This window comes from Malania oleifera, chromosome 5, assembly GCF_029873635.1.
Source record: "Malania oleifera isolate guangnan ecotype guangnan chromosome 5, ASM2987363v1, whole genome shotgun sequence".
NCBI lineage: Eukaryota > Viridiplantae > Streptophyta > Magnoliopsida > Santalales > Ximeniaceae > Malania > Malania oleifera.
In genome coordinates this window covers 19,871,114-19,896,830 of record NC_080421.1, presented here as the reverse complement: position 1 = coordinate 19,896,830, position 25,717 = coordinate 19,871,114, and the positions used below count along the sequence as shown (strand labels likewise).

General features: G+C 35.3%; 1 protein-coding gene across 1 annotated transcript in view; it reads left to right on the top strand.

The window, feature by feature from the left end:
• The window catches only part of LOC131155476 (triacylglycerol lipase 1), a 53,654-nt gene that overhangs the window by 13,541 nt on the left and 14,396 nt on the right, over nucleotides 1–25,717 (top strand). The window contains exons 4-7 of the mRNA XM_058108642.1: nucleotides 17,025–17,135; nucleotides 17,254–17,397; nucleotides 17,483–17,523; nucleotides 17,619–17,695. Coding sequence (XP_057964625.1) covers nucleotides 17,025–17,135; nucleotides 17,254–17,397; nucleotides 17,483–17,523; nucleotides 17,619–17,695 — 373 coding nt within the window. The remainder of the gene's footprint in view (nucleotides 1–17,024; nucleotides 17,136–17,253; nucleotides 17,398–17,482; nucleotides 17,524–17,618; nucleotides 17,696–25,717) is intronic.

Below are 25,717 nucleotides of genomic sequence, written 5' to 3'. Positions count from 1 at the left end.
GTAATTTGGGATAGAACATGTATAAGATAAGGATGGGGCAGAAGAGATGGTTTTGGCACCTGCAAGATAAGCCAAATAGTGCATCAGTAAGGAGTGAGCTAGTTACTCATAGTGGTAGTTGAAGAAATTGGGGTACACCTAAAATAACTTGGAATGAGAGAGTCAGTAAGGATGTGACAACCCTCAATTTTTTGGTGGAAATTGCCAAGAATGTGTAAATTGGCAGAAAAGGGTTCTTGTTGCCAAACCCACCTAGGTGGACTTAATGCTTGGTTTGTTGTTGTTTTCTATAAACGCTACATTTGGAGAAACAATATACAAATGATATGCATTTTTTCTTGGGTCAGATTGTTTATTTAAATCATTAATTTTTGCTAGCTAGATTGAATACAACCTATATTGTTTTTTATGTTGTTTTGCAGTATTTTACAAAAATATTGTGTTAGAAAAACCTTTCCCACCTTACCCCCACCAAAAACGGGGGAAAAAGGAAACAAACAAAATTTTTTTTAAAAGAAATATAAATTGGATTGGTCAAGTACCCTTGCCTTGTGTTTGTGACTGAGAGCATTAATCATTGAAATTATTGAGCAATAGCAGAAAGAAATTTATGGGGTTTAAAGAAGGAAGACATGCACAATCCACCACGCAATACCAGAAAGAAATTTATGGGGTTTAAAGAAGGAAGACATGCACAATCCACCACTTAATATGACTGCAGCATTTATATCTCATTAGGAAAATATCTTCTAGTATTTTATTCCTTTATGGAATGCATGCTCACATGCATACAATTAGGGAATTTGTTTTAGTTAGTGACTAATATAATGAGCCATGCTTCTGTTGCTGGTCTAGGGAGTAGGAATTTTGTGTCTTGGTATCTAATATGTTCAAGCAGTTATGTAGACACAATCAACAGGTCCATAAAGGGTCTGCATTAAGTCCCTATCTTTTTGTGCAAGTCATGGGTGAACTTACTAGACATGTTGAAGTGAAAATCCGATGTTGTATATTATAATGTTGATTGATGACAATTTTAAACTACCACTTTGGTGAAAAATGCTAAAATATGAAGGTTTTAAGATGTGAGTGGGACTAAGAATACATGAAATGTAACTAGGTGCAAAGGTGTAACTCAGTGCAAATGACTCCTTAAGTCACTTGATAAAGAGAAACTTTCCCTTTTGTGGTGGGGGGGGGGGGGGGGTGGGTTGGTGGTGGTTTATGATGCTCAAAGAGGTAGGCTACTTGATGTATTGTTGACATCGTATAATGTTGGAGGAATTTGGGGAGTATTTAAAGTGATGGTAATAGCATGCCTTTTAAGTGCAATTGATGTCGGCTTGGAAGTTGGGATGGCATAATTAGATTGAAGCAACATTGTGCTGGTCATCGTTTTAATGTGACTCCTAGCAAGGAATATCCGATGAGGTGAGGGAAAAATTATCAATCTTTTGGAAGGATTGCAAAAAAGAATGCATACAATGAAAAATAAATCTTTCAAGAAGAGGTGGGAGAAGAAAAAATGAGAAGTTTAAAACTTCAAATTATAGGAGGGCAAAGAAAATGCACCATGGATGCATATGTGATTGGGAAGAAAGGCATACGAAGAAAGGGGCTTATATAAGAAACTTTGAATGCAATGGTGAAGAATGTGGGGTCGATTGTTCAAATATGGTTCAAGCTTCAAGCTTCAATGATGAAGATGGTTCATGAATATGGAAAAAGTTTGAACTCCCAAGTTACCGTGAGGCTAGGAGTAACTTTTTTGAGAAAGGAAGTTGAGAATATTAAAAGCAATTATGGATAAGTATAAAAGAAGGGGCAAATATGGATTTGCTTTGATGTTGAATGGATGATTTGATGAACTTTCTTGTTAGTAGTTCTAGTGGAACAATTTCTCTTAAATTGGTGAATACCTTGAGTGTAGTAAAGGATGCCTACTCGTTTGAGTTGCTTGACTCATCGATGGATGTAATTCGAGACAAAACATTGTTACTCTAGTGGTGACTAGCAATGTGTGAGAACCATGGGTTAGCAAGGGGCCAACCCTTGTTGCTCAAAATGATGGGGTTTTATTAGAGTTGCCAAGTTATTATTATTTTTTTAAGAAAAACAAAGAAAAAAAATCAATAAAAGGGAAATTTCCTAAAGAGCCTTTTTTTTAGGATAAATTGACTCAATTTTATGCTTAGGGTGAGAGGACTAGTTTTTGTGATGAACATTTTTTAGATTTAGAACTAAGTTCTAAGATAGGAAGGGTTAGGCATCCACCTGGTTCAAATTGATGTCATTATTTGATTGTGCCCTCCTTTTGGTTTGTAAAATTAACAAATGAAAGTGATAAGGCTCCACATTAGGTTTTGTGAAAATTGGGGCTTAGACTCGTGGTAAAATCCCAAGTGGCTTACATACCTCTTTTGAATAAGCGATCAAATCCCATTTAGTTCATTCAATGTTGGATGTTGATTCTAGATTTTATTTGAGGTATTTGGCTCGAGACATGTTAAGAGAACTTTCAAAAGACTTATGATGTTTTTGGAAGAGAAGATTTTTTTAGATAACTTTTGGAGATGAAGGAAACTGAACTTTTTAAGGAAAACTTCTAGCTTGTTTAATTGTGGAAAATAGTTTTTATTTTCCATTTTAAATTTTCTAAAAATTACAAAAAAGTTAGCTAATTCTTTAGTTTTAAAACATTTGCATAGAAGGAAATGAAAATCAAGAAAAAGTTTTGGCACTATTTGCTTGTGGAAATAATTTTATTTTTCCATTTCAAAATTTTTAAACAAGTACAAAATGCCACCTTGTTTTCCTATTTTCTAAATTTATATAGAAATTATAGAATGTATTTTTATATTTTTCTAGACCCCGACTTCTTACTTTGCATTTGGGAGCATGTAATTTTGATCTTGAATTCTTTATTTGGATTTGTGTGGATTGTGAGAAAATATAATATAAAATTGTATTGAATTTCTTCTAAAATCACACAAATCCAAATCCAAGCCCCAAAATCCATGATCCCAAATACTACCTTATATAATTTTTGGAAAATTGAAAACAAGGTGCCTTTTTTGTAATTAATTTGAAATCTAGAAATAAAAAACTGAAAAATTTGTTTGAATAACTAAACAAACTCTATATTTTTCTACCTTTTTAATACGAAACATGTAAAACTAAAAAATAATCTGAAATTTTATAATTATTTGAAAAACTGAAAAAGGAAAATGGATAATGTATTCCACAACTAAATGGTCACTCCAATATTATGGGAAAATAAGATATTCTTTAAGAAAAACTTTAATAAAAGAGAGATTTTCCTCGGGCTTATGTTTGGAGGAGCAATGGGCTAAAAGCCATCATGCTTCAAGGGCAGGGCTGGCCCTGCCTTTAGGCAGTTGAGTATCCCGCCTAGGGCCCCAAAAATTTTGGGCCCCCAAATTTTTTTTAATATAATAATATAGTTTTTGGGTCCCAAAATTTTTTTTAATTAAATAATATTAACATTATTTATTATGCTCTATTCCTATAATTGACTACCCAACTAACAAATAAATGAAATTATATTTAAAATGTAAAATAAATACAATTTAATTTTTTTTTTCAAGTCTTATTGACTTCCCAACTAACAACTTTATTATATTTCTAATTATCTATTACTCTCATCTCTCCCTCTTAGTCTTTCTAAAATTTTTTTTTCATCTCTCACACTCTCTCACTCTCATCTCTTGGTCTCTCTATGATTTTTACTCCGGCTCTTGTGTTCATCATTTTCGGGCCTCCGATTCTCTGTAATTTTCATCAACTCTAATTTTAATTTCAATGTTTGTCTATTATTTTTCTATTATTTTCACTCTGAATTTTTTTCCCTATTTTTTCTTAGATTTTGGAAGCTTTGAGGTTAGAGCGTTGTATCCGGTAAGAATCCGATATCTCTAAAGTCTCGCTCGCCGATTGATTTGCAATAATAATAATAATCAGGTTATATTGTTTCAATCTATTATTTTTATAGATTTATTAATTTTATTTTTATTTGTTTACATAATTTGTCAATTTATAGTTAGTGTTAATTTTGAAATTTAATTATGTCAACGAGAAAATATGAATCCGGATATGAAAAACGAAGAAAGAAAGAAAAAAATAGAAAAATTAGTGTCATCTCAAATCATTCGCCTAGGGCCCCATATTATGAAGAGCCGGCCTTGTTCAAGGGTGGAAGCTAAGAAAGTGGAAGCCATTTTGTTGTTTGATGATTAATTTCGGAAAGCAATCAAGTATTACTTAACGCATATGAATCCACTTGTAGAAGCCTTTAGACTTGCTGTTGGGGATGACGAACAAGTGGAGTGTATATATATATGAAGCCATGGACAGAGGAAAGGAACAAACCAACCAAATTTTTTTTTGATAGCAAATGATACTTCATTAATAGGGAAAGAATTTACAAAGATAGAGGATAAGAAATCCCCCAAAAAAATCTGGAACAAACCAGGAATAAACTAAAACAACAGAAATAAAAAAATCAAGCCAACTAGTTCTTCCAATCCCTATTTAAATCCTGAAAGCTAGCTTCCCTGAAAATTCCAAACCTACACGCCATAAAGAAGTCAAAAACTGAATCTTTTCCCACACCAAAGACAAATTCAACTTCAGAAAAAATCCACGCTTTACATTCCAGCCATAAACCCCATAAAACTGCATACTTGCTACACTCCCATAGTGCTGCCCTATCCGTCCTTCTTCCAAAAGCCAGTGAAAGAAGTGACTAAAAAGTCCTCCATTGTATAGGGGCAATCTCTTCCATAATACCAAATAATTTATTCACCAAATCCTCCATGCAAATTCACAATGCAAAAAGAAATGGGAGGCTGTTTTGGAATTCCTAAAACAGTACACGCAAACATCTGGAGGGAGAGCCTTCAAAGGTCTCCCAATCTGCAGTAAGTTACTGGCATTAATTTTGTCAAGCACACCCAACCAAGTAAAAACTTTAATTTTTGGGGGAACTTTAACCTTCCAAATGACAGGATAAAGAGGAAATGAAAGTTTAAATAGGTTAAAAATTCAAAGAATGATCTGCAAGAAAATGCACCCAAATGATCTAGCACCAAGAAAAAACATCCTTCCCAAGGATAATTTGCCTTTGTTCAATGTGGACAACAAGGAAGACAACTCCATCATCTCCCTATCATTTAGAGGTCTCTTTAAATGAAGACTCCAAGAGACCGGAAAGCTACTCATATTGTCCACAAAAAAGGAAATAACTCTGTTTGGCTTAGAGCATGGTCTAATAAGATGAGGACAAGAAGTGGAAAAAAAAATGTTCACGAGCCATGGGTTTTTCCAAAAATGAATGTAAGAACCCCTTCCCACTTCAAATTTAGTGTGAGGGATGGCAATAGAGTAACTTTGGGAAACAGACCTCCATGGGCTCCCTAAAGAACATCTCAAACTAGCATTTGTATCCTACCCATTCTCATCTAACCCAAACTTACTATGAAAAATCTATGCCATAGAAAAAGGGCACCCTTCCAACCATCTGATCTCTTTGTTACCCTCTCCACCATTGGATTCCAAAAATTTGCTCCTCTAGGATTCCCTCCCTATGGAACCCCTGAATAAGATAGTGGCCAGTCCCACAAACCACCCTGCGTCTGCTGCCCTATTACTAGTTCTTTTAGTGGGTATATTTAGGGCTGCTAAACCACATTCTCCATATTAATTTTAAGCCCATAAACCCTCTCAAAAACTTGGAGGATTCCCAAAATTCTTCTAAACAAAAGGTTATGATCATCTAGAAAGAAAATGGTGTCATCGGAAAATTGAAGATGCTGACCAAAATTATAATCATCAAAATGAAAGGTATGATCATATTTGGAATGTTTATACAAGATGATTTACAACTCCATAGGCCACTTCATGCAGTGGGAAATTTTCTTAATCCACAGTAAGTAATCTAAAAATAAGGAATTTAATAATATGTTTTATGTAATTCTATTACATATTTATAATTTTTTATATTACATGTTTGTAGGTTTTAATATATTTGTAGTTTTAATGTTGACATGGAACTGATGGAAGTTAAATTTAGTTTACACCACACAATTGAAAGGATGTAGCAGGATGTTGAAGCAGGGATCAACATTGACTGACATTTTGAGAAATTATTTTGAAAAAAAACAGAGGGGATTAAAAGGAAAAGGCGTAAGACGAGGCGTTTTACCCTCCGCAAGGTGAGGCGTAAGCCTTTTGGGATTGTATTTTTTAAAATAATTAATAAATAAAATAAATTTATATTTAGTATAAAAATGGGAAAAAAATTAGAATAATGAAAAAAATAAAAACATAATTCTTAAGTATCGTATAGGCCAATTTTAGCTTACAAACTTAAATAATGCATGTCAAAAGATAAGCATGAGCCATAACATCACAAAAATGGACACTTTTTGTGCTTTAATGTTTAAACTCTTAAATAAACATAACAAAAAGAAGAGAAAAATCCAAATTAAAGCATCACAATTCACAATGTCTCATCATCTAAGATATTAAGAATCTAGATCTAAATTAACAAAGTTCAAAGGGAACTATAAAAGTCCTCGTCTTCATCAAACTTATCTATAGTAGGAGTTCTTCTACTTATGAATTCCCCCTTTCCCACTTCAACATCATTGTCTTCCTCAATTGTGACAAATTTTGGCCTTTTGCCTTTGTCTTGAGTGCCTAGATATTCAATAAAGCTATAGGTTTTAAGATAGGAGAAAACAACAACAACAACAACAACGATAACAAATCTTAAGGCCCACTAGGTGGGGTCGGCTACATGAATCCTTTTCCGCCAATTCACCTGATTCAGAGCATTTTCCTCAATTAGATTTTAAGGCTATTAAATCCTTCCTCACTCCCTCATTCCAAGTAATTTTAGGCCTACCCTTACCCCTTTTCATGCCACAAACCATAAGGTCCATAACTAATTCACTCTTCCTCACAGGTGCTCTACTAGGCCTGCGCTTTAAATGCCCAAACCATCTAAGTTGCCTCTCCCTTATCTTGTTTTCAACCAGTGCTTAGCCAAAATTTTTGCGTATGTGTTCATTTTTTACTTTATCTTTTAATGTTAAACCACTCATCCACCTTGGCATACGCATCTGAGTAACTTTCATTCTTTGTATATGTTGTTTCTTAGTTGCCTAGCATTTTGAACCATAAAGCGTAGTTGACCTTATAGCTGTCTTATAAAACTTACCTTTTAATTTTAAGGGTATTGTACGATCACACAACATACCTGATGCATTCCTCCATTTTACCTAAGCTGTTTTAATTCTATGTACTACATCTTCTTTAATTTCCCCTTCACCTTGTATAATAGATCCAAGATATCTAAATCTATCAGTGTTATTAATCTTGATTATCCAGTTTAATATTTTCTCTGTTGCTACTTCTTACATTACTGAAATCACGTTTTATATATTCAATCTTATTCCTACTTATCCTAAACTCCTTAGACTCTAATGTGCTCTCCAAAGTTCTAGCGTGGATTCCATTTCACTCCTACTATCATCAATTAACACGATATCATTTGCAAATAATATACACCAAGGGATCTCATCTTGGATATTCCTTGTAATTTCATCAATTAGTAAAGTGAAAAAATAAGGACTCAAGGTAGAACCTTGATGAACATATATTGAGGTTGGGAACTCTCTAGACTCTCCTCCTACGGTCCTGACGTTAGTCACTACTCTATCATAGATATACGTATCCTTAATGACCTCCATATATCTGCTATAAAATCTCTTCTTTTCTGATACCCACCAAAGCACTTCCTTAGGTATTTTATCGCAAGCTTTCTCTAGATCCTAAACAACCAGATGCAAGTTTCCCTTTTCTCGAAACTTACTCCATTAACGTTGAAAGATAAATAGCTTTCTATATGATCATCCCAGTCATAAAAACCAAATTGATTTTTTGAAATATTCGTTTCTAATCTTATTCTTGATTTAGTTACCCTAATTCACGTAGTTGTGTCATGTTACATGTTGCCTGTGTTTTAATATCGAGTACTATAACGGACTTTTGCCTCCATTCTTATGGCATTTCTTGGCTTTTTAATGACTATTATTGAATATATTAGTTAAAAACCATTAATTCACTTATCCTCCCCTAAACATTTCCAACGGTCAGTTTTGTATGTTAAATCTGATCCATGATTTCCCACTTTCTCTTTTTATAATGCCATCTTAACATCAGGACTCAGACTTTCACGACGTACATCTCCATTTTACTCTTCTCTTCATTTGTCACTCTCCAAGTTCATCGTTCATTTGGTTTTCATTGAACAACACTTTATCAACGTATCTTCATCCGCCACACCTTCTTTATGCTCTCTCTTTACTTAAACCTATCATTCTCGTCCTTTAATATATTTGCGCAAATCTAAATCTTGCATGTTTTTTTTCTTTCGCTTTTCCCCCTTAACAGAACGTCTATCCATGTATTTTTCATCTATCCTTCTCCCCTCCTTCTTTTGTATCTAGCTTAGTATATAAAGTATCATAAGCTCTATGTTTAGCTTCATTGATAGTATTTTTTGCATTTTTTCTCACTTCTTTATATTTTTCAAGATTTTTTTATATTTCTACAATGTTGCCATATCTTAGGAGAAATGGAGAATTATAAAATTATAATTTAGTAGATTAAAAAATGACTATGGATATATACATACTCAAGTTTTCACAATAATCACTAGTCTTCTTTTTTCTAGGAATTAAGGAGTGTGAGCTACCACATGCTTGTGTTGCTTGAGCATTATCTCCTTCAAAAGCTACCATTGGAAAAGCTTTAATAGCATCAACTTCGAAGAGATTTTCATCATCAAACCAAAAAGTATCTTTTGGGACGACAGGTTCTTCCTTCTTGGTGATCCACTATTTTTGAACCTGATCCTCCACCAATATTGGATCATAATTTTTTCTTCTGTTTATAGCTCTCTCCCTTAGTTTGGTGTTGTACTTAACATAAACTAGCAATTCACCTACGGCCTGTGCTCTCATCTATTCCTATTTTCGTATACAATCCTAAATCTAGTGGTTTTTGTTGTAAGGAAGCCATTGTAAAATTTTTAGATGTTAGAAGATAATCACATATTTGAGTGAAATGAAAATAACCTTCTCAAATGTGCTCCAATTCCTCTTCCACTAGCACTGCTAGTGAGGCTAAGAACTTGAATAGAAAACTTTGTCAATTCTAGGGTTTTGACCCAAAACGCTTCCACCAATCAGCTACAAAAGAAGAAACACATACTTCTAAGTTATAAGAAGAAACAAGGATATAATTGTTGGAATTGGTGTATTCCCAAGAGGGGAGGGGGGATGAATTGGAATTTGAAAATTATTTCTTCCTAGGTATAATTAATCCAACAGCAGTATATACCAATTGCGCAGATAAAAATAATTTGCGGAAATTAGATCATGCACAACATTCACAATATATCAAATATAACATACATGTGAAGGAATATAAAGTGCTGGAAATTAAAAGTAGATGCATGATATGTTATCGGGGTTCGGCCAATACTGCCTACGTCCCCGCCTCAAGCTCATGAGTAAGAGGATTCCACTATGGCTCACTTAACGGGTGGAGTGACACCTAATACAATACCTTACAGGCTGGTGCACCTGGTTCTCTTAATCAAGTCTGAACACGTTTCGGTAGACGTATCCCAGCGAGTTTCCGCCCACCTCTTCATTCCGACTACCTTCTGGAATACAACGTCATTAATTAAACTAATTGTTACAATAAATCTTCGAATACAACAAATGTCTACAACAAGTTAGCCCAAAATACACTCACAGTATGATATGACAATAAGCTCCATTGAGCATGGTGTTTTTTCTCAAGGTCGTTTTTCTTCAATTAACTTTATCGTAATCTTCTCTGAGTAAAATTGTACTGCAGTGAATATTTCAAAGATTTCAACCAATACCCCCAAAGATCCTCTTCCCAAGATTTTCAAAACTTGTGTTCAAATAAATAGGGTTTTTGTTTCTAAGGATCTTATGCAAATAATGTAACAGCACATAGGTGAGCACAAATGCAAGAAGACTTTCCCAGCACAAAATATATTATGGTATATGTGTGCTCAAGCCTTTTGAAGATTTAACCAATAAAAGTTTTCCCAAAAATATTTGTCGAAAAAAATTAAGTGGGAAAAACTTGAAGGCAACTCTCAATGATTTTCAAACTAAAAAGCATAGGAGAGAGTAAACAATGCCCAAAAATAAGACTCTTTCAACAATCCCATAAAGACAAATCAATTTGCAAGCAAGGGAGTGAAAGAACAAATCAAGACTCTTGAAAATGATTTTGAAATTTATGAGAGTAAGTGAGTATGAAAGATAAGCTTTGAAGATGAAAAATATTGTAATAATATTTGAGAGAGTTTTGCAGTTAATCATCTTGCTAATTATGAGTAATGAGGGGGTATATATAGATATTGGGAAAAATATGACTGTTGGGGACATAACGGGAATTTTAGGAATTGTTTAATTATGTTTAATAAAAATTAACTGACTTATTCGAAAAATGAGCAGCTCGGAATCTATCCCAAGTATAGGAGTTCATTCGTGTAATAATTAGCCCAGGGGCCAGATTGTCTTCGTGGGAAATGCATTTTAATTCCAAACTCGTATAATTCCAAAAGAAATTAACAAAAGAAAAATTTATTGAACATAGTTCAGATTCAGTTTCCAAGAGAATTTAAGTTCTAGCTAAAAATTAAATATGCATGAAATAACTTAAATAAATACCAGATTTAATGCCAAAATAATGAAAGATCTAAATCCTGCAACCATTCTATCAAATAAAAATACTAACTTTAAGCATAAATCCAAACAAGAATAAACGCTAACTAAATAAAAATACTAACTTTAATAATAAAAACACCCACGAACAATTTAAGTTCTAATAAAGATTCCAAATAAGAGAAACAAATTGAAATTTTTTTATATAATAAATAATAACCCAAACAAATATTTTTAAGATTCCATGCAAGACTTTAAGAACAATCTAAACTAAATAATTCAAAATAACCCAACCAAAATAAAATCCAACCATAACTTTTTATTAAATAAATACACTAAAGAAAGAGAGTAGAAGAGAGAAAGATTCAACCTAAAACTAATTGACAATATTTAAATAACAAGGAAATTGAACTAATGTTTTAATAATAAAAATAAATCTAGCAAGTGTTTAAGATTCAAATAAAAAAAAACAATAAAGAGAGAGAGAGAGAGAGAAGAGGGTAGCCGTGTTGGAGGATTGCAGCCCAGCTGCTGCTGCTGCCACGGCCTCCCAAGGCTGCTGCTGCCTCCTGCTAGAACAAAAACAAAGAAAGAAAAAAACTTCTCTAAAACCTAGCTAATACCTTACCTTTTTCTTTCTTCTTTTGCTTTTTCAAAATAACCCATAAATCCCCCTTTTACAATTCAGCCCCCAAGCAATTGAACACCCCAGCCCCTTTGCTCTTGTGCGCACAGCCGGCATGGCAAGGTCACATAATTTAAAAAAAAAAAATTTTTTTTCTTGTTTTTTGTTTTTTTTTGTTTTTTTTTTGTTTCTCAGTGCACAAGCACAATTTCGACCGTACTGAAGCCCGTATTTCTCAAAGCTCAAAACACGAAAGTTGTAGAGCTCTTTCTTAACGTTCCCCAGAATTCGAACGAGAAAGTTATGCCTAAAATACAAAGTAGTGTCGATTTTTGCTTCCAATAATTGCCTTGCGATAAAAAACACCAAAAATTCATAAATTACTCAATAAAACCCAAATGTTATAAATAGGACACAATGTTAATTTATTGAGAATAATTAAGCATTTAATTAAAAATATAATTCGTAATGCATGAATTAAAACACCTAATTACGCAATTTAAGCGCGTAATCATTAACCTTGTTTAACATGCAGTAAAAATGTCCAACTCAAGAGGTTTCGGTCGACTGTATTTTAAGTTCGGTTGACCCAATTGCCAAGTTCGGTTGACCGAGACACTTTTGAACTATAGATATAGTCGACTGAATTAAGGCGATTTTGAAAGTGTTCAAGGTTTGGTCGACTATATTTTAAGTTCGGTTTGCTATTCATATGGTTCGGTCGACTCAATCATAAATGAACTAGAGGTTCGGTTGGCTGAACAGTTGGGTGTCAGACACGAGCCAGTTCGGTCGAGTGTGGAAAATATGTTCAAAACCGTTCGGTTGGCTGAACCTTGGTCAAACTGTTGACCCCTGAGTGGTTCGGTCGACTGAGCTGAATATAACCAGCTATGTTCGGTCGACCGAGTGACTTTCAATTATTTATTTAGGTCCTGATTTTGAGTGTAGTTTACCCTTGTTTGCATAGTTATGATTTGTAAGATAGAGGAGATTTTTGCAAGTGATGTGTAGGGACCTAGGGTCGATCTAAGGTCAATGAGAGTTAACCCCAAAAATCCGACGTCGGTCAACCTTCAGTCGATTGAAGGTGATCCCTAAGGACAATCTATGGTCTTGAGCTTACATCCACATCATGCGTGCCATGCAATTATTACAGACCAAATTAAAACAAAATGCAATACAATTGAAAGTAGATGTCTTCTTCTTCTATCTTGCTCTTCAAGCCTTATGGAATACGCCAGGATGTATGATCTTGAAATCATTTTGGCTTTCATTTTCCTTTTACCTCATGTGCATGTTAAAATATAGGCCTGTTATCACACTAAATGTACACATGAGATACAGACGCTTTGTCAGCATCAAAACAGGGATCGGACTCAAAAAGTCAACAATAACACTTACTAATTAACTAATTGTTGTTGTAGTATACTAGTACTGTTTTTACCTAGCAACATTTTAGAGTCAATAGCCACTCGAGTCCCAAATTCCCTTCATGCATTATCAAACAAATCCAATTGCATGTCTGCAGCTAGCCTGTCCTCATATCCTAACATTTTATCCATGCATTCAAATAATCCTTTTTTTTTTTTTTTCACTTATTCACAATAAGAGAAGTTCTCCTATAACGCAATTGGGGATTTAGATAATATCATGCAACATGTAAAGGGTGATGAAGTTATGGAGTCCATTTATCATCCATTTTTCTTCAAATGGGTCCATACTTCTTGGAATTTATGGAAAAAATTGCTGCAATTTTTTCCTTCTCCAAATCCATCAACTCATAGATAAACCCCATAGCTGGTCTTTCTTCATAATCAACTTCCCTTAGGACACACACAAGAGGGACAACAATCTTGATAACATAAGCCACGTGAAGCCAAAAATATTGGCCAAATAAAATGATTGAACGAGTTCTTACACCTTCATGCATTTTTTCATATGTAGAAGTGCACCACATATTTGAAGAGAACATAGATTGAAGGCCTCACTATTGTTTGTAAAGGCTTTGGATTGTCAAAAATGCAGTAGTAAAGCGTGTCACTGTGGGGCGGATGAGTTCTTTGTTGTTGGTAAAATGCTTCCTCATCATTGTAAGTACATAGGAAGGATTATAAATAAATTTCACAACTTGCTTGGCCTTTAGGATTGTAGTTGCATGGATCTTTAATTTTGCAATATCCTCCAACATGAGATCCAAACAATGTGCAGCACATGGAGTCCAATACAACTTCTCCCTCTTTTCCATAAGCTTCTTTCCATCTCTTGTCATGTTCTTCGCATTATCAGTTATCACCTGCACAACATTCTTGTCACCAACTTTCTCAGCCACGTCATCCAGATATTTAAACATCAAATTACCATTTTTTTTATAGAATCAGAAGTATCAATGGATTTTAAAAATCATGTACTAGAAGCACTATTCACGAGGAAATTAATCAAGACCCTTGAACACCCATCAGTCCATCCATCAACCATGGTAGAACATCCATAATCCTTCCAAGCTTTTTTGTGCCTTTTCAACATGCCATCTATGTCTTTCCCTTTATCTGTAAGGATTCATGTCCTCATCTCTTGCATAGATGGAGGCTTGAAACCTGGCCCATATTTAGCAATGTCATCCATCATAACATGCCAATATACGTCATCCATCAAACTAGATGGAAGAGCATTATTGAACACACAATGTCCAACTTTCCTACACACCTCATTTCTCTCTTCTTTCTTCTATTTTGAGTTTAGACTGCCATGTTTGGTCAGCGAAGATGCGAGCTTATCCATTGGACCTCTAGCCCTCAGATTAAGGCTACCCCCACTCTTTTGTTGCTCAAGATCTACAACTGATGGAGAAGAAGCACTCTCAATCCCTCCTCCTGAACCCATCCCAATCTCTTCAAGAAGATAATTTCTTTTGCACTCCTCTTCTTGAAATTTTTCAAGAGCGATCTTGCACTCATCTCTCACATTTTATGGAGCTTTTGGGGAAGATTTCATTCCCTTCCTTGTACCAGCCAAATGATGTTTAAATCTTGTAATGGTCCCACTGCAAGTTTGATCACAAAATTGCATCTAAAATATTTTCCCCTTCAACTTATTTTGTCTATTTCTGAGCAAAATCTTTTTTCTGCCACTTTGTTTTACCTTCAGACATGTTTTGTTCATTGAACAGGAACAATCAGCAGCTGCCGCAGGAAATTAAAATTTTTTCCAGAATTGAGAGCTCATTGCAGGAAATGGGGAAAAGAGCAGCAGAGAAACAGCAGCTCTTCCATCTTTTGTTGTGGAAAATTTGGGGAAAAGTAAAAAACTATTACGAACAGCAAGGAAAACTGGGGGGTAACTAATGAAAATTGAAAATTGAAAAGTGAAAATTGAAACAGCGGTGAGTCAATAATTGAAAATTGAGAAGTGAAAATTGAAAATTGAAATGTGAATTTTGAAAATGGAAAATTGAAACGTGAAATTTGAAAATTGAAAATTGAAACACTAGCTTTTAAATTAGCAATTCATTAGTTCATTCATTGATTTCATTCTTTCAAAACTTCCCAATTTTTCATTATTCATGTATGAAAATTGAAAAGTGGAAACAAATCAAAAGCAGCTGCAGGTGCCACTCACCTTGACTTTCAAAGTTTCAGTTTAGACTTGAGATAGACTGACAGAAAACCCTGAGACAAACAAAACTAGAGAGAGAGAGAGAGAGAGAGAGAGAGAGATTGAATCAGTCAGACAGCTTGAAGCAAAGAGCGACAATCGGTGAGAGAGGCATACTGGAGGAGGTCGTTAGAGAGAGACAAGAGGTTGGAGGGGTCGCCGGAGAGAGAAGAGAGGCCGGAAGGGGTCGTTGGAGAGAGATGAGAGGCAAGAGGGGGTCATTAGAGAGAGACGATAGGTTGGCAGAAGGAAAGAGCTCTATTCAAATGGGGAATGGAGGAGAGAGCCTTCAGTTGTCGAGGGGGGGATGATGCTCCATTAAGTCCTAACTTCTATTTTTCTTTGTTCTTTGAATATTTATTCATTATATTATTAAATCAGTTTTTTATTTGCTCCCAAATGCAATTCCTTTAGAGGTGTAAAAATCACGCCTTTTGGTATGAGGTGTACGCATCATCTTCTTAGGTGAACGCCTTTGAGGACTTGCACCTTTTATCTTGCGCCTGTGGGTGTTATGACCAAAATGCTGCCTCAAAAACATCTTTTAAAACACTGTTTAATATAAGCATGGCTACTTCAACAAGAGATGAGAAGTAATTTACTATTATTTTGATGTACTATTTGTCTTGTGATTGATTGTATATATAGCTTTATAGTGGGAGGGCTACAAAGAGGAGTGCAAGGAACTTCAAAGGCTTGTAATATGATTCCTTAGCCTAACTTGTAATGCTGTAGGACATGAAAGGGTTTGGAGCGCCTTTGGTCATGTTTGAAACAAAATGGGGAATCAGTGGGAATAGCAAAGATTGAATGGTCTTGTATTCATCAAGTAAAACATTCAACTAGAGCTAAGGCAAGTTAGGATTACTAAGAGGCAACAATGAAGTGAGACATATAATCCCATTTGTGTATTGGGGATGGGGAAGGAGGGCCTTTGTTTGTCAAAAGAAATTTCATGGATGGATATCGATGAATGTTTTGAAGCTTGAAGAAGATTGGTTAGGCCTAGTGAGAAAAGAGAGGTACGATTATTCAATGTTCTAGTCTCTTAAGTAATTAGTTAGGTGGACTTTTATAAGTAATTTTGATATATTTTATATTGTTATATGATTATATAGTGTCAAGGGAATTGAGACACATCTGAAAGGAAAATGCAAGCATGTTGAAGGAGATGAAAAAGTTGAAATGATTGATGATGCCTGTGTAGATGATTAGGAAGAGGAGCAAGGTGAGATGATTGCATTAGAAGAGGAAGATGAAGGCAATGATGAGGACCTCAAACTGGGAGATGATGATGAATGAAGGTGAGCATTAGTAGTTGATGGTCTAGTTTAGTTTATTTTGGTTTATTACTTGATATTTGGAAGTAATTGTAGACATCTTTTGCTTTTCGAAGATGACATAATGTTATGATCTTCATACTTAATAGATGTGTAATGATTGCATGGTATGCTTTTGTACATGGTCAGTTAGCTGCCATTATGCAATGCTCTCATATGATATGGTTATGTTATATGGACTGTGGAATATGGATCTTGAATATTCTTTCTTTCTTAATAAAGTAAGCATTTTTATCATTCAATGCTTGTTTTGTCATCAATAATTTATTTATTTGAATATATGTATGAGGAAAATAGGTCATGGTGGCATTTTGACCCAAATCACTCTCTTTAAAGGCAAGTGCCATGCCGCCATTGCAATTAGCAACAAGATCAATCCTTATTTTTTAAAATCTTTCATTTTTCAATGTACTTTGTTGTACATATATATTTATCACTTGGAATTGATTTTGGAAATTTGTACTAAGTCTTATGATTTGATTTTATTATTGATTCTCAATGATTTTGATTTATGATATAAATCTTGATTTGACAACTATGGTTTTTATACCATGTGCATGTGTTCATCTAATGTTGACAGTGAGTCATTGTTTTGCTTCGCTGCAGAAATTCTGGGACTGGAGTTGGCAAGAAATGGCTCTATATGATCTTGCAGAAATGATCCACTTTATAAATTCAACAACAAACTCCAAAGTTTTCTTTGTCGGACATTCACAGGTTTGAATGTCTTATACCTCTTCCTTTCATCAAAGTTTTATTTCATATCCTACAATTTTTCTTTAGTTTCAACTCCTTGTTTTATTGCTGAGTCTTATCTCCTCCACTTTTCTCGCAGGGGACAATTATGGGTTTGGTTGCTTTTACACATCCTGATATAGTGGAAATGGTCGAAGCTGCTGCTCTTCTTTGCCCCATATCATATTTGGAACACGTAAATGCTCAATTTGTGCTTAGATTGGTTGACTTGCACATTGATCAGGTACTATTTTGTTTTAGTTTTGTTTGGATTACCATGCTGATATGGTCCTGTTGATAAAATGACCAAAGTGATTCTTTATGGACAGATGATTGTTGCCATGGGCATTCATCAACTTAATTTTAGAAGGTGTTGTACAGCTTATATCACAATCTCTTGCTCAGCTTTCCTGAATTTTGAGAAGTTCTATTTGCATTAACTTTTTCTCTCTGTTTTGTTTTTAGTGATGTGGGCATTCAGCTTTTGGATTCCATATGCGATGGCCATGTAGACTGCAATGACTTGTTAGCTTCTATAACAGGTTCTCTCTCTCTCTCTCTCTCTCTCTCTCTCTCTCTCTCTCATGTTTGCATGTCTATGCATATGCATGCGCATGCGCATTGTGTGCTGCAGAAAATCTTGCAGCATGTCAGGAACTGATTTTTACTAATATGTAATGTTAATGTAGAAAAAATTTTAAACTTGGGCAATTTGATATATCATATATTCATGACTGGAAACAGTTTTTCCTGTGGTGTAGATCAGTGACAACTGCACCTCTAGTGTCCTCCTTTTAATTGCCTTTTACGTAGTTTGATGTGATTTTCGAACACAGGGTGCACCACAAATCTTGTGCATGCATTACTTGTTTACCCAACTGCATGCTGAAAAGTCACGATTTTCTCTTCTTTAGATAATCACAGATGTACTGGTTCATTGGTTAATTGTTTGATTTTGCATGATCACTAGATGATATTGATGCTTTATATCTATGATAACAACCACAAAAAACAACAGCTAAACCTCACTTAGTGGGATTGCTTATATGAATCCTTTTCTGCCATTTTGATTCATCTAAGCCAATATCCTCTGAAGTTGGAGCACTGCTTATGGGTTTTTGTCCTCAAACTTCATTTTTTTTTCATGAAGTCATTTAACCTCATAAATCATGTCAACATTGTCCTATTATTATTAGTAATACTAAAATGTTATAAAATTGTCAAATTTGCTAATATCCCATATTTTTGTAATGATGAAAATAAAAATAACTATTGTCTAAGTTGTGATAGTAAGAATTAACTGACATGGTAGATGCTTGGGTGTGGGTCAAGTCACAATATGAACTTTGGGCTCGGCCTGTTGTAATATAAAGGAATTGGGTATTTGAGTATTTCTCCCATTAAGTTTTGATGCAGCGGTCAGTGCACCAACAACTTCTATGTTTTGGTTTGTTCTAGTCACATTTTGCTTGGGTTTAATGGAGCTCCCACTGAGAGCTGATATTGTCATGTGAGTTTTGGTGAAACAAGCAATGTGTAGAAATCTCGCCAGTGCAAGTTATATTTGTTTAAATCATAAAAAGGAACCACATCAATGTATTTAATGATTTTTTTTGATCATTTTCAAATATGCTGTTAACAGTAAGACAACATTGGTCAATATGATCTATCACGTTTAATTAGTTGATTAAATATTAGGTGAAAAATAAAGTCCAAGCTGAAGGTTTTAGGAGCTATTAACCCTTATAATTGTCTGACTAATTTTCTGTTTGAAGCATCATTCATGGACTTAATATTGATATTTGCACAATTGACTTTTGAAGTCCACCAATGGATATCAACATGTATGGTGAATAGCTCAAAACCTGCTGACATTTACCATGTTTCAATTGTATAGGATCAAAATGCTTTCGATATGAAAATGTAGCTTTCGATATGTTTGGGCATTTCTATTCTTCATACAGATTTAAAATTTGAGATTTTTATTTAATATAGGAAATTTGTATATTTTATAAGATCTAATTATTTTTGGGCTATTTTATATTTTAGTTTTTTTTGGGAAATTTTTATAAATTATGGGGGGTTTTTGGTTAATTTTTAGGGTTTCTCATATTTGCCTATAAGTATAGGCTTATTGATGTATTGACTAATGAAGTAGTGCTTGGATAATTAATTGAGCATTAAAGCCTCCTCCTCCTCCTCCTCTCTCTCTCTCTCTCTCTGAAGTCAATTTCCCTATCTCTTTCATATCTCCTTTTCTATTCTTCTTCGTCTACCCTTTTGTTCTTCTTCTTGGCTGTCCTACATCAATACATCTGATTAGGAAAGATTTATTTATCTTAATTATATTTGCGCAGATATGTTGGGATTTTGGATCAATAACTCAATGGAGGAATAAGCATTTTTTGTTCTAGAACATGAAGGCCTTTTTGGTGCATTCGGTCTTGCATGTTGCTTCTTGAGATGCATGCTCTTGTTTGTAAACTTGCTCAAGATGTTGCAATGGTTCAATTGATTTCTACAATAATTTCCTTCCTTTTTTTTTTTTGGAATTCTTGAGGTTTAAAGTGTCATTGTAGCTATGATGGATGGGATAATTTTCATGGACAATTATGGTAATATGCATCTTTGGGAAATAATTAATTGAATGCTAGGTGTCACAATGTGCAGACCAGTGGGTCTAACCGCCTTGACTCTGGAAATGGTGATCAACATGAAAATATAGGTGAGAAATGGATTAATTAAATATGGAGTCGCCACTAACTTGTTATTTACCTTGGTATAATTTGATTACCTAATACTTCATGGTCTCTACAATCTAGGAATCAATAGGAATAGTTTGCACCATCAGAGCCAAATTCTGTAGTATGATTATGCAAGGGAAAGTATTAGCGTTTCTTATAGACTTGCTCCACGAACAATGCCTAATTAAACTTAGGAATCAAAATGTCACACAATTAGCTCTTGCTATTTGATTTACCAATCATTTAGTATTGAATCCCCTTATGCTCGTTTGTAATTCTATTCAAGCAAGCAAGGTTTAGGAAAACTTGAAATCTTGTAATTGCCCACTTTTGAGCTCCATCATAGGATTGATTTTAAGCATTTTATCATATTTGTTTAAATTGTCGGCCTTGAAGTATTGAATTTTCGTGTCCACCTAAAATTCCATTTAGAAGCACAAGGTTCATCTCATTTAAGAAAAACTTGGAAGGACACAATTGCTCCTCTTCTAAGCTCTGTGTCAGCTTGATTTTAAGTGCTCTTAAAAAGAAAGGAAAAAGCCTCGTGCAAATTAGAAAGTCTAATGAGACCTCTGAAGGGGGGTTTTGCTAGACAATCCACCCCTTCAAATAATTTAGGTGAGGTCTAACATGCCTCGTCCTGCATTCTTCATCTTGGGGGACCCTCATGCTTGCATATGCACATTTAGAATAAAAACACACAAAATTAGTGCAAAATACGTAGAAAGGTTTTTCTGGGGCTTAGTTTATTTTTCTTGAGTTTTCTGATTTTTTGAATTGTTCTTTGAATTTTTTGAGAATATTGAAGATTTTTCTACGGTTTCCTTTTTTATTTTTAGAATTTAAAATTTTTTACTTAAAAAAAATTGACTTCTATGTGGCTTTTTATTTTCTTTTCTGAATTTTTTTTTTGATTTTTTTTTTTTTGTATTTCTATTGCATATTTAGAACAAAAAAACTAGTAAATTAAAAAATAAATATATAAAGGGTTATTTGGTCGTGCTGCTCTGGGTTGGACCTGACTTAGGGGTTTAATGACGAGCACCATGTGTCAAAAGGGAGGGTTTTCTTCTTTCCTTCCTCATACACAAATAGAACAAGGTGACCCTCCCCCCTCCCAAAAAGCAGCCATGGCTGCCCACCTGAGCTGCCATCTGCATTGGTAGCACCTGCCACTATCCTGATCACAGTCAGCTGCTGCTGTGCATGCCGGAGCTCTTGTCCTCTCTATCTCTTCTATGTAGCTCTCTAATCTTAGTTTCTCTCAATTCTAGAACTTGCTTTTGCAGTCCTATACTATAGCACTGCCTAGTCTGCCTCTAATACTCTCTCTCTAACCTAATGCCTTTGTTTTCTCTCATCTCACTCTGCCACATGCGCATACTCTCTTTCTTACTGGTATTCTTTGTTACTCTCTTTCCTCTTCCTCTCTCTCATGCCATGCTGCTTCACTGGCACTACCAAATCACATTCTCTCATCATATTTCTCTTTCATAACTCACTGGTTTACTCTGAGTTACACAACACTCACCTATGCTCTCCTCCCTCTCCCATTGCTTTACTTTATTCTACCAACAAACACACTCTCACTGCTTCTTAGTAATTTAATCAATAAAATTAAATGAAGAACATTCTCTACTTCCTCATTGTAAACATCTACAAACCCAAATATAAAAGAGCATAAAATCCAGCATTAATACGCACTCATTAATGATAACCTAAAAAAAATATAAATTTAGCCATTCTCACACTTAAACATGAAGCAAAACCACATAAGCACAAAACTACATGTTTATTAGTCTTAGAATGAACTAGAAGAGGTAGTTTGCCCAATGGAGGCTAATGTAGGAGTAAGAGAAAAGGGGAAGAGAGGGAATGGGAGAATACTTGAAAGAAGAAACGATTGGAAAAAATATTTTCTTCATTGATTTGTTTTTATGTACAATCCAATATATAATACAACTACCTATTCTAAACAAGGAAACAATTTCCTACTGAATAATATCAAATCCCTTGTAATTACCCACTTTCCTAATTTGTATTTTATTTACAAAGATATTCGGGATTGGTATTTTAACACTCCCCCTCAAGTTGGATTGTAAATATTAATCATCTCCAACTTGCTAATAAGATCATCAAAGCTCTGTCGTCCCAACTCTTTAGTGAGGATATCTGCAGTTTGTTCCTTGGTTGGTACATAAGTCATACATATAATTCCTTCAATTTTTTCTTTGATGAAGTGCCTATCTACCTCCACATGTTTGGTCCTGTCATGTTGAACTGGATTAAGAGAGATGCTAATAGCTGCCTTATTGTCACTATAGAGTTTGATAGGAAGGTTCACCGGTACCTGTAATTCCTCCAATAGTTTTCGTAACCACAATCCTTCACAATCCCTTGAGCGGCTGCCCTGAATTCAGCTTCAGCACTACTATGAGCCGCCACATTCTGTTTCTTGCTTCTCCAAGTTACGAGATTTCCCTAGACGAATGTACAATATCCTGTGGTCGACCTTCTATCTTCCTCTTATCCTGCCCAATCTGCATCTGTAAAGATCTCCACTTCCTTGCTTTCACATTTCTTAAAGAAGAGTCCTCTTCCCAGGGATCCCTTGAGATATCTAAGGATCTTGTATACAACATCTAAGTGAACTTCCTTTGGTGAATGCATGTGTTGACTTACTACACTGACTGCAAATGCAATATCTGGTCTAGTATGTGATAGGTAGATTAGCTTGCCAACCAATCTCTGATACCTCTCCTTTTCTACTGGTTTTCCACAATCTTCAACCCTCTTTATTGTTTCTATCGGGGTTTCGCTGAGTTTGCACCCTAGCATGCCAATTTCAACTAGGAGGTCGGTAACATACTTTCGCTGAGAAACACTAATTCCCTTTTTCGTTCTTGCCACTTCCATGCCCAAAAAATAACGCATCTGTCCTAAGTCTTTAACTTCAAATTCAGTAGCCAGATCTTCTTCAATCTCTCCATTTCTACAGCATCATCACCAGTAAGGATTATATCATCAACATACACTATTAGAATTGTTCTCTTACCTCCTTCAGACTGTTGGAAGAATAGTGTATGGTCTGATTGCCCTTGTCGATATCCTTGATTCTTTAGTACCTTTGCGAATTTGTCGAACCACGCTCTAGGAGATTGTTTGAGGCTATATAACGATTTCTTTAATTTACACACACTGTTTTTTTCACCAGTTCTACTGAATCCTGGTGGTATAGTCACATAAACTTCCTCTTCTAATTCTCTATTTAAGAAAACATTTTTAATATCAAGTTGTTGTAGTGACCAATCTAAATTGGCTGCCAGGGACAAGAGAACCCGAACTGTATTTAAGTTTGCCACTGGTGCAAATGTCTCAGTATAGTCAATGCCGTAGGTCTGTGTAAAGCCTTTTGCAACAAGTCTGGCTTTATATCTTTCAACTGTTCCATTAGATTTACATTTCACTGTGAAGACCCATTTGCAACCCACTGGTTTCTTCCCTTTCGGTAAATTTGTCAACTTCCAAGTTCCATTTTTCTCTAGGGCTTGCATTTCTTCCATGTCTGTCTCTCTCCATTCTGATATTTCTAGAGCTTCCTGAATGTTTTTTGGCATTTTTATCCTATCAAGATTAGAGATAAATGCACGATATCCTGTAGACAAGCTTGTATACGACATATATTTCGACCAAGGGTACTGAGTACATGACCTGATTTGTTTTCTGATTATAATAGGTAAATTGATATCATCAGGTGCAAAATTATCAGAGGAAGACTCAATTACCAGATCAGGATAAAGAGGGGCTCATGATTATTCGGAGCCATCACCGGTTCCAACGCTCTTGGTGCCTCAGGTATAAGATTCTCCCTTTCCTTTGTTTTCGGCTTTCTTGAGTAAACTAGTATGTTTGCGTTGTTTTGCTCTCCTGCATCTCCCCCTGAGGGTAAGTGTTCAGTTGTGTTTGGCAAGTCGGGAAGTAATGCAATGGAAGACTCAATAGATGGGTTAGGGAATGGTGTAGCTGGAGTAACTGCAAATTCAGTAGCAAAAGGATCAAAGAACCAATCTTCACTCCATTTCTCCCCCTGAAGAGAGGGTTTTGGGAAATAAGGAGTGGTTTCAAAGAAAGTGACATCAAGACTAACGAACAGTCGTTTTGAGATCGGATCATAGCATTTGTAGCCTTTTTGGGTAGGTGAATAACCAAGGAAGACACATTTAATGGCATGAGGATCCAATTTATCGCGATGGTGTGCATGGATATGAACAAAAGTAGTACAACCAAAAATTTTCAGTGGGAGACTGGAAGGGAGTCGAGAGGTTGGAAAGTGTTCCTAAAATTTCTGAAGAGGGGTGACAAATGAGAGTGCTCGACTTGGCATTCGATTAATGAGATGTGTGGCTGTTAAGATGGCATCGCCCCAAAAATAATGTTTCATGTGGATAGTAAACATTAATGCCCGGGCTACCTCAAGTATATGTCTATTTTTTCGTTCAGCAACCCCATTTTGTTGAGGGGTATCCATACAAGAACTTTGGTGAACAATCCCATTATCTTGAAGATAAGTTCCCAGGGTGGTATTAAAATATTCCATACCATTATCAGTACGTAGGATCTGAATATGAGTCTGAAACCGTGTATGAATCATGGTATGAAAACTGATGAAAATGGAGCGGACTTCAGTTTTGTCTTTCAGTAAATAGACCCAACAAAGACGGGTATGGTTATCGATAAAGGTCACAAACCATTTTGTATTGGTGCGATTTAGGGAACGTGAGGGAACCCATACATCATTGTGAAACATAGCAAATGGGCGAGATGGTTTGTATATGGATGATGGAAAAAAAGTACGACGATGTTTAGCAAGCTCACATACTTCACATTGGAACTTAGAAGCCATTTTATTTGAACAAAGAGAAGGAAACAAATGTTTTAAATATTGAAAATTGGGATGACCCATCCGTGAATGCCATAACAAAAGTTCACTATTTTTAGAAGTAGATGCAGAATCACAAATTGCAGTATTACATAGTTCACTCAAACTTGCCGCCTCAAAGTAGTAGAGTCCCTTATACGCTTTAGCAGTGCCTCGTCTTCCCCGATGATAGGTCCTGAAAAACACAATGAGAGGAAACAAATTTAGCGGAACAATTCGAGTCTTTTGTTAACTGATCTGATAGATAACAGATTGCACGATAACTTGGGGACATGTAAGACCGATTGTAAAGTTAAGGAATCAGATATGCGAATACTTCCTTTACCCTCAAATTCCCGACATATGGTGAGTAGGATGAAAAATATTGATAAAACCCAGTCATATGATCGGATGCACCCGAATCAATTATCCAAGGACATTTGTAACAAGATGTGGTTTTTAAAGCTGATAGATGATTACCTCGGTGAGCCAGGGAACCAGAGAAAGACTGACCCGATGTTTGCATTGATGAAATCATCTTATATAACTGATCCAACTGTTCAGGACTGAATGCACTGCTGGATAGGGTATTGTTGTTCTCTCCTTGTGATCTTTCAGTTGATCCGTCAGTGCTGGCCTGGTACCCACGAATTTTTTGGTATTGTCTCGGTTTCCAATGTGTCGGTTTTCCATGAATCTCCTAGCAGGTATTTTTTGAATGACCTGTTTTTCGGCAATGTTCGCACCATAGTTTTCCTCTTTGCGGTCGTTGACCAGGTCCCCCTGGGCCTTTTAATACAAGAGCTGAGGCATTTGGCCCAGCGTGTAGCCCAACTAATTTTTGGGCAGATATAGGTACAGGAGGGTCTAGCCCAGCGGATTCATTTTGAGGCCGTAGCATC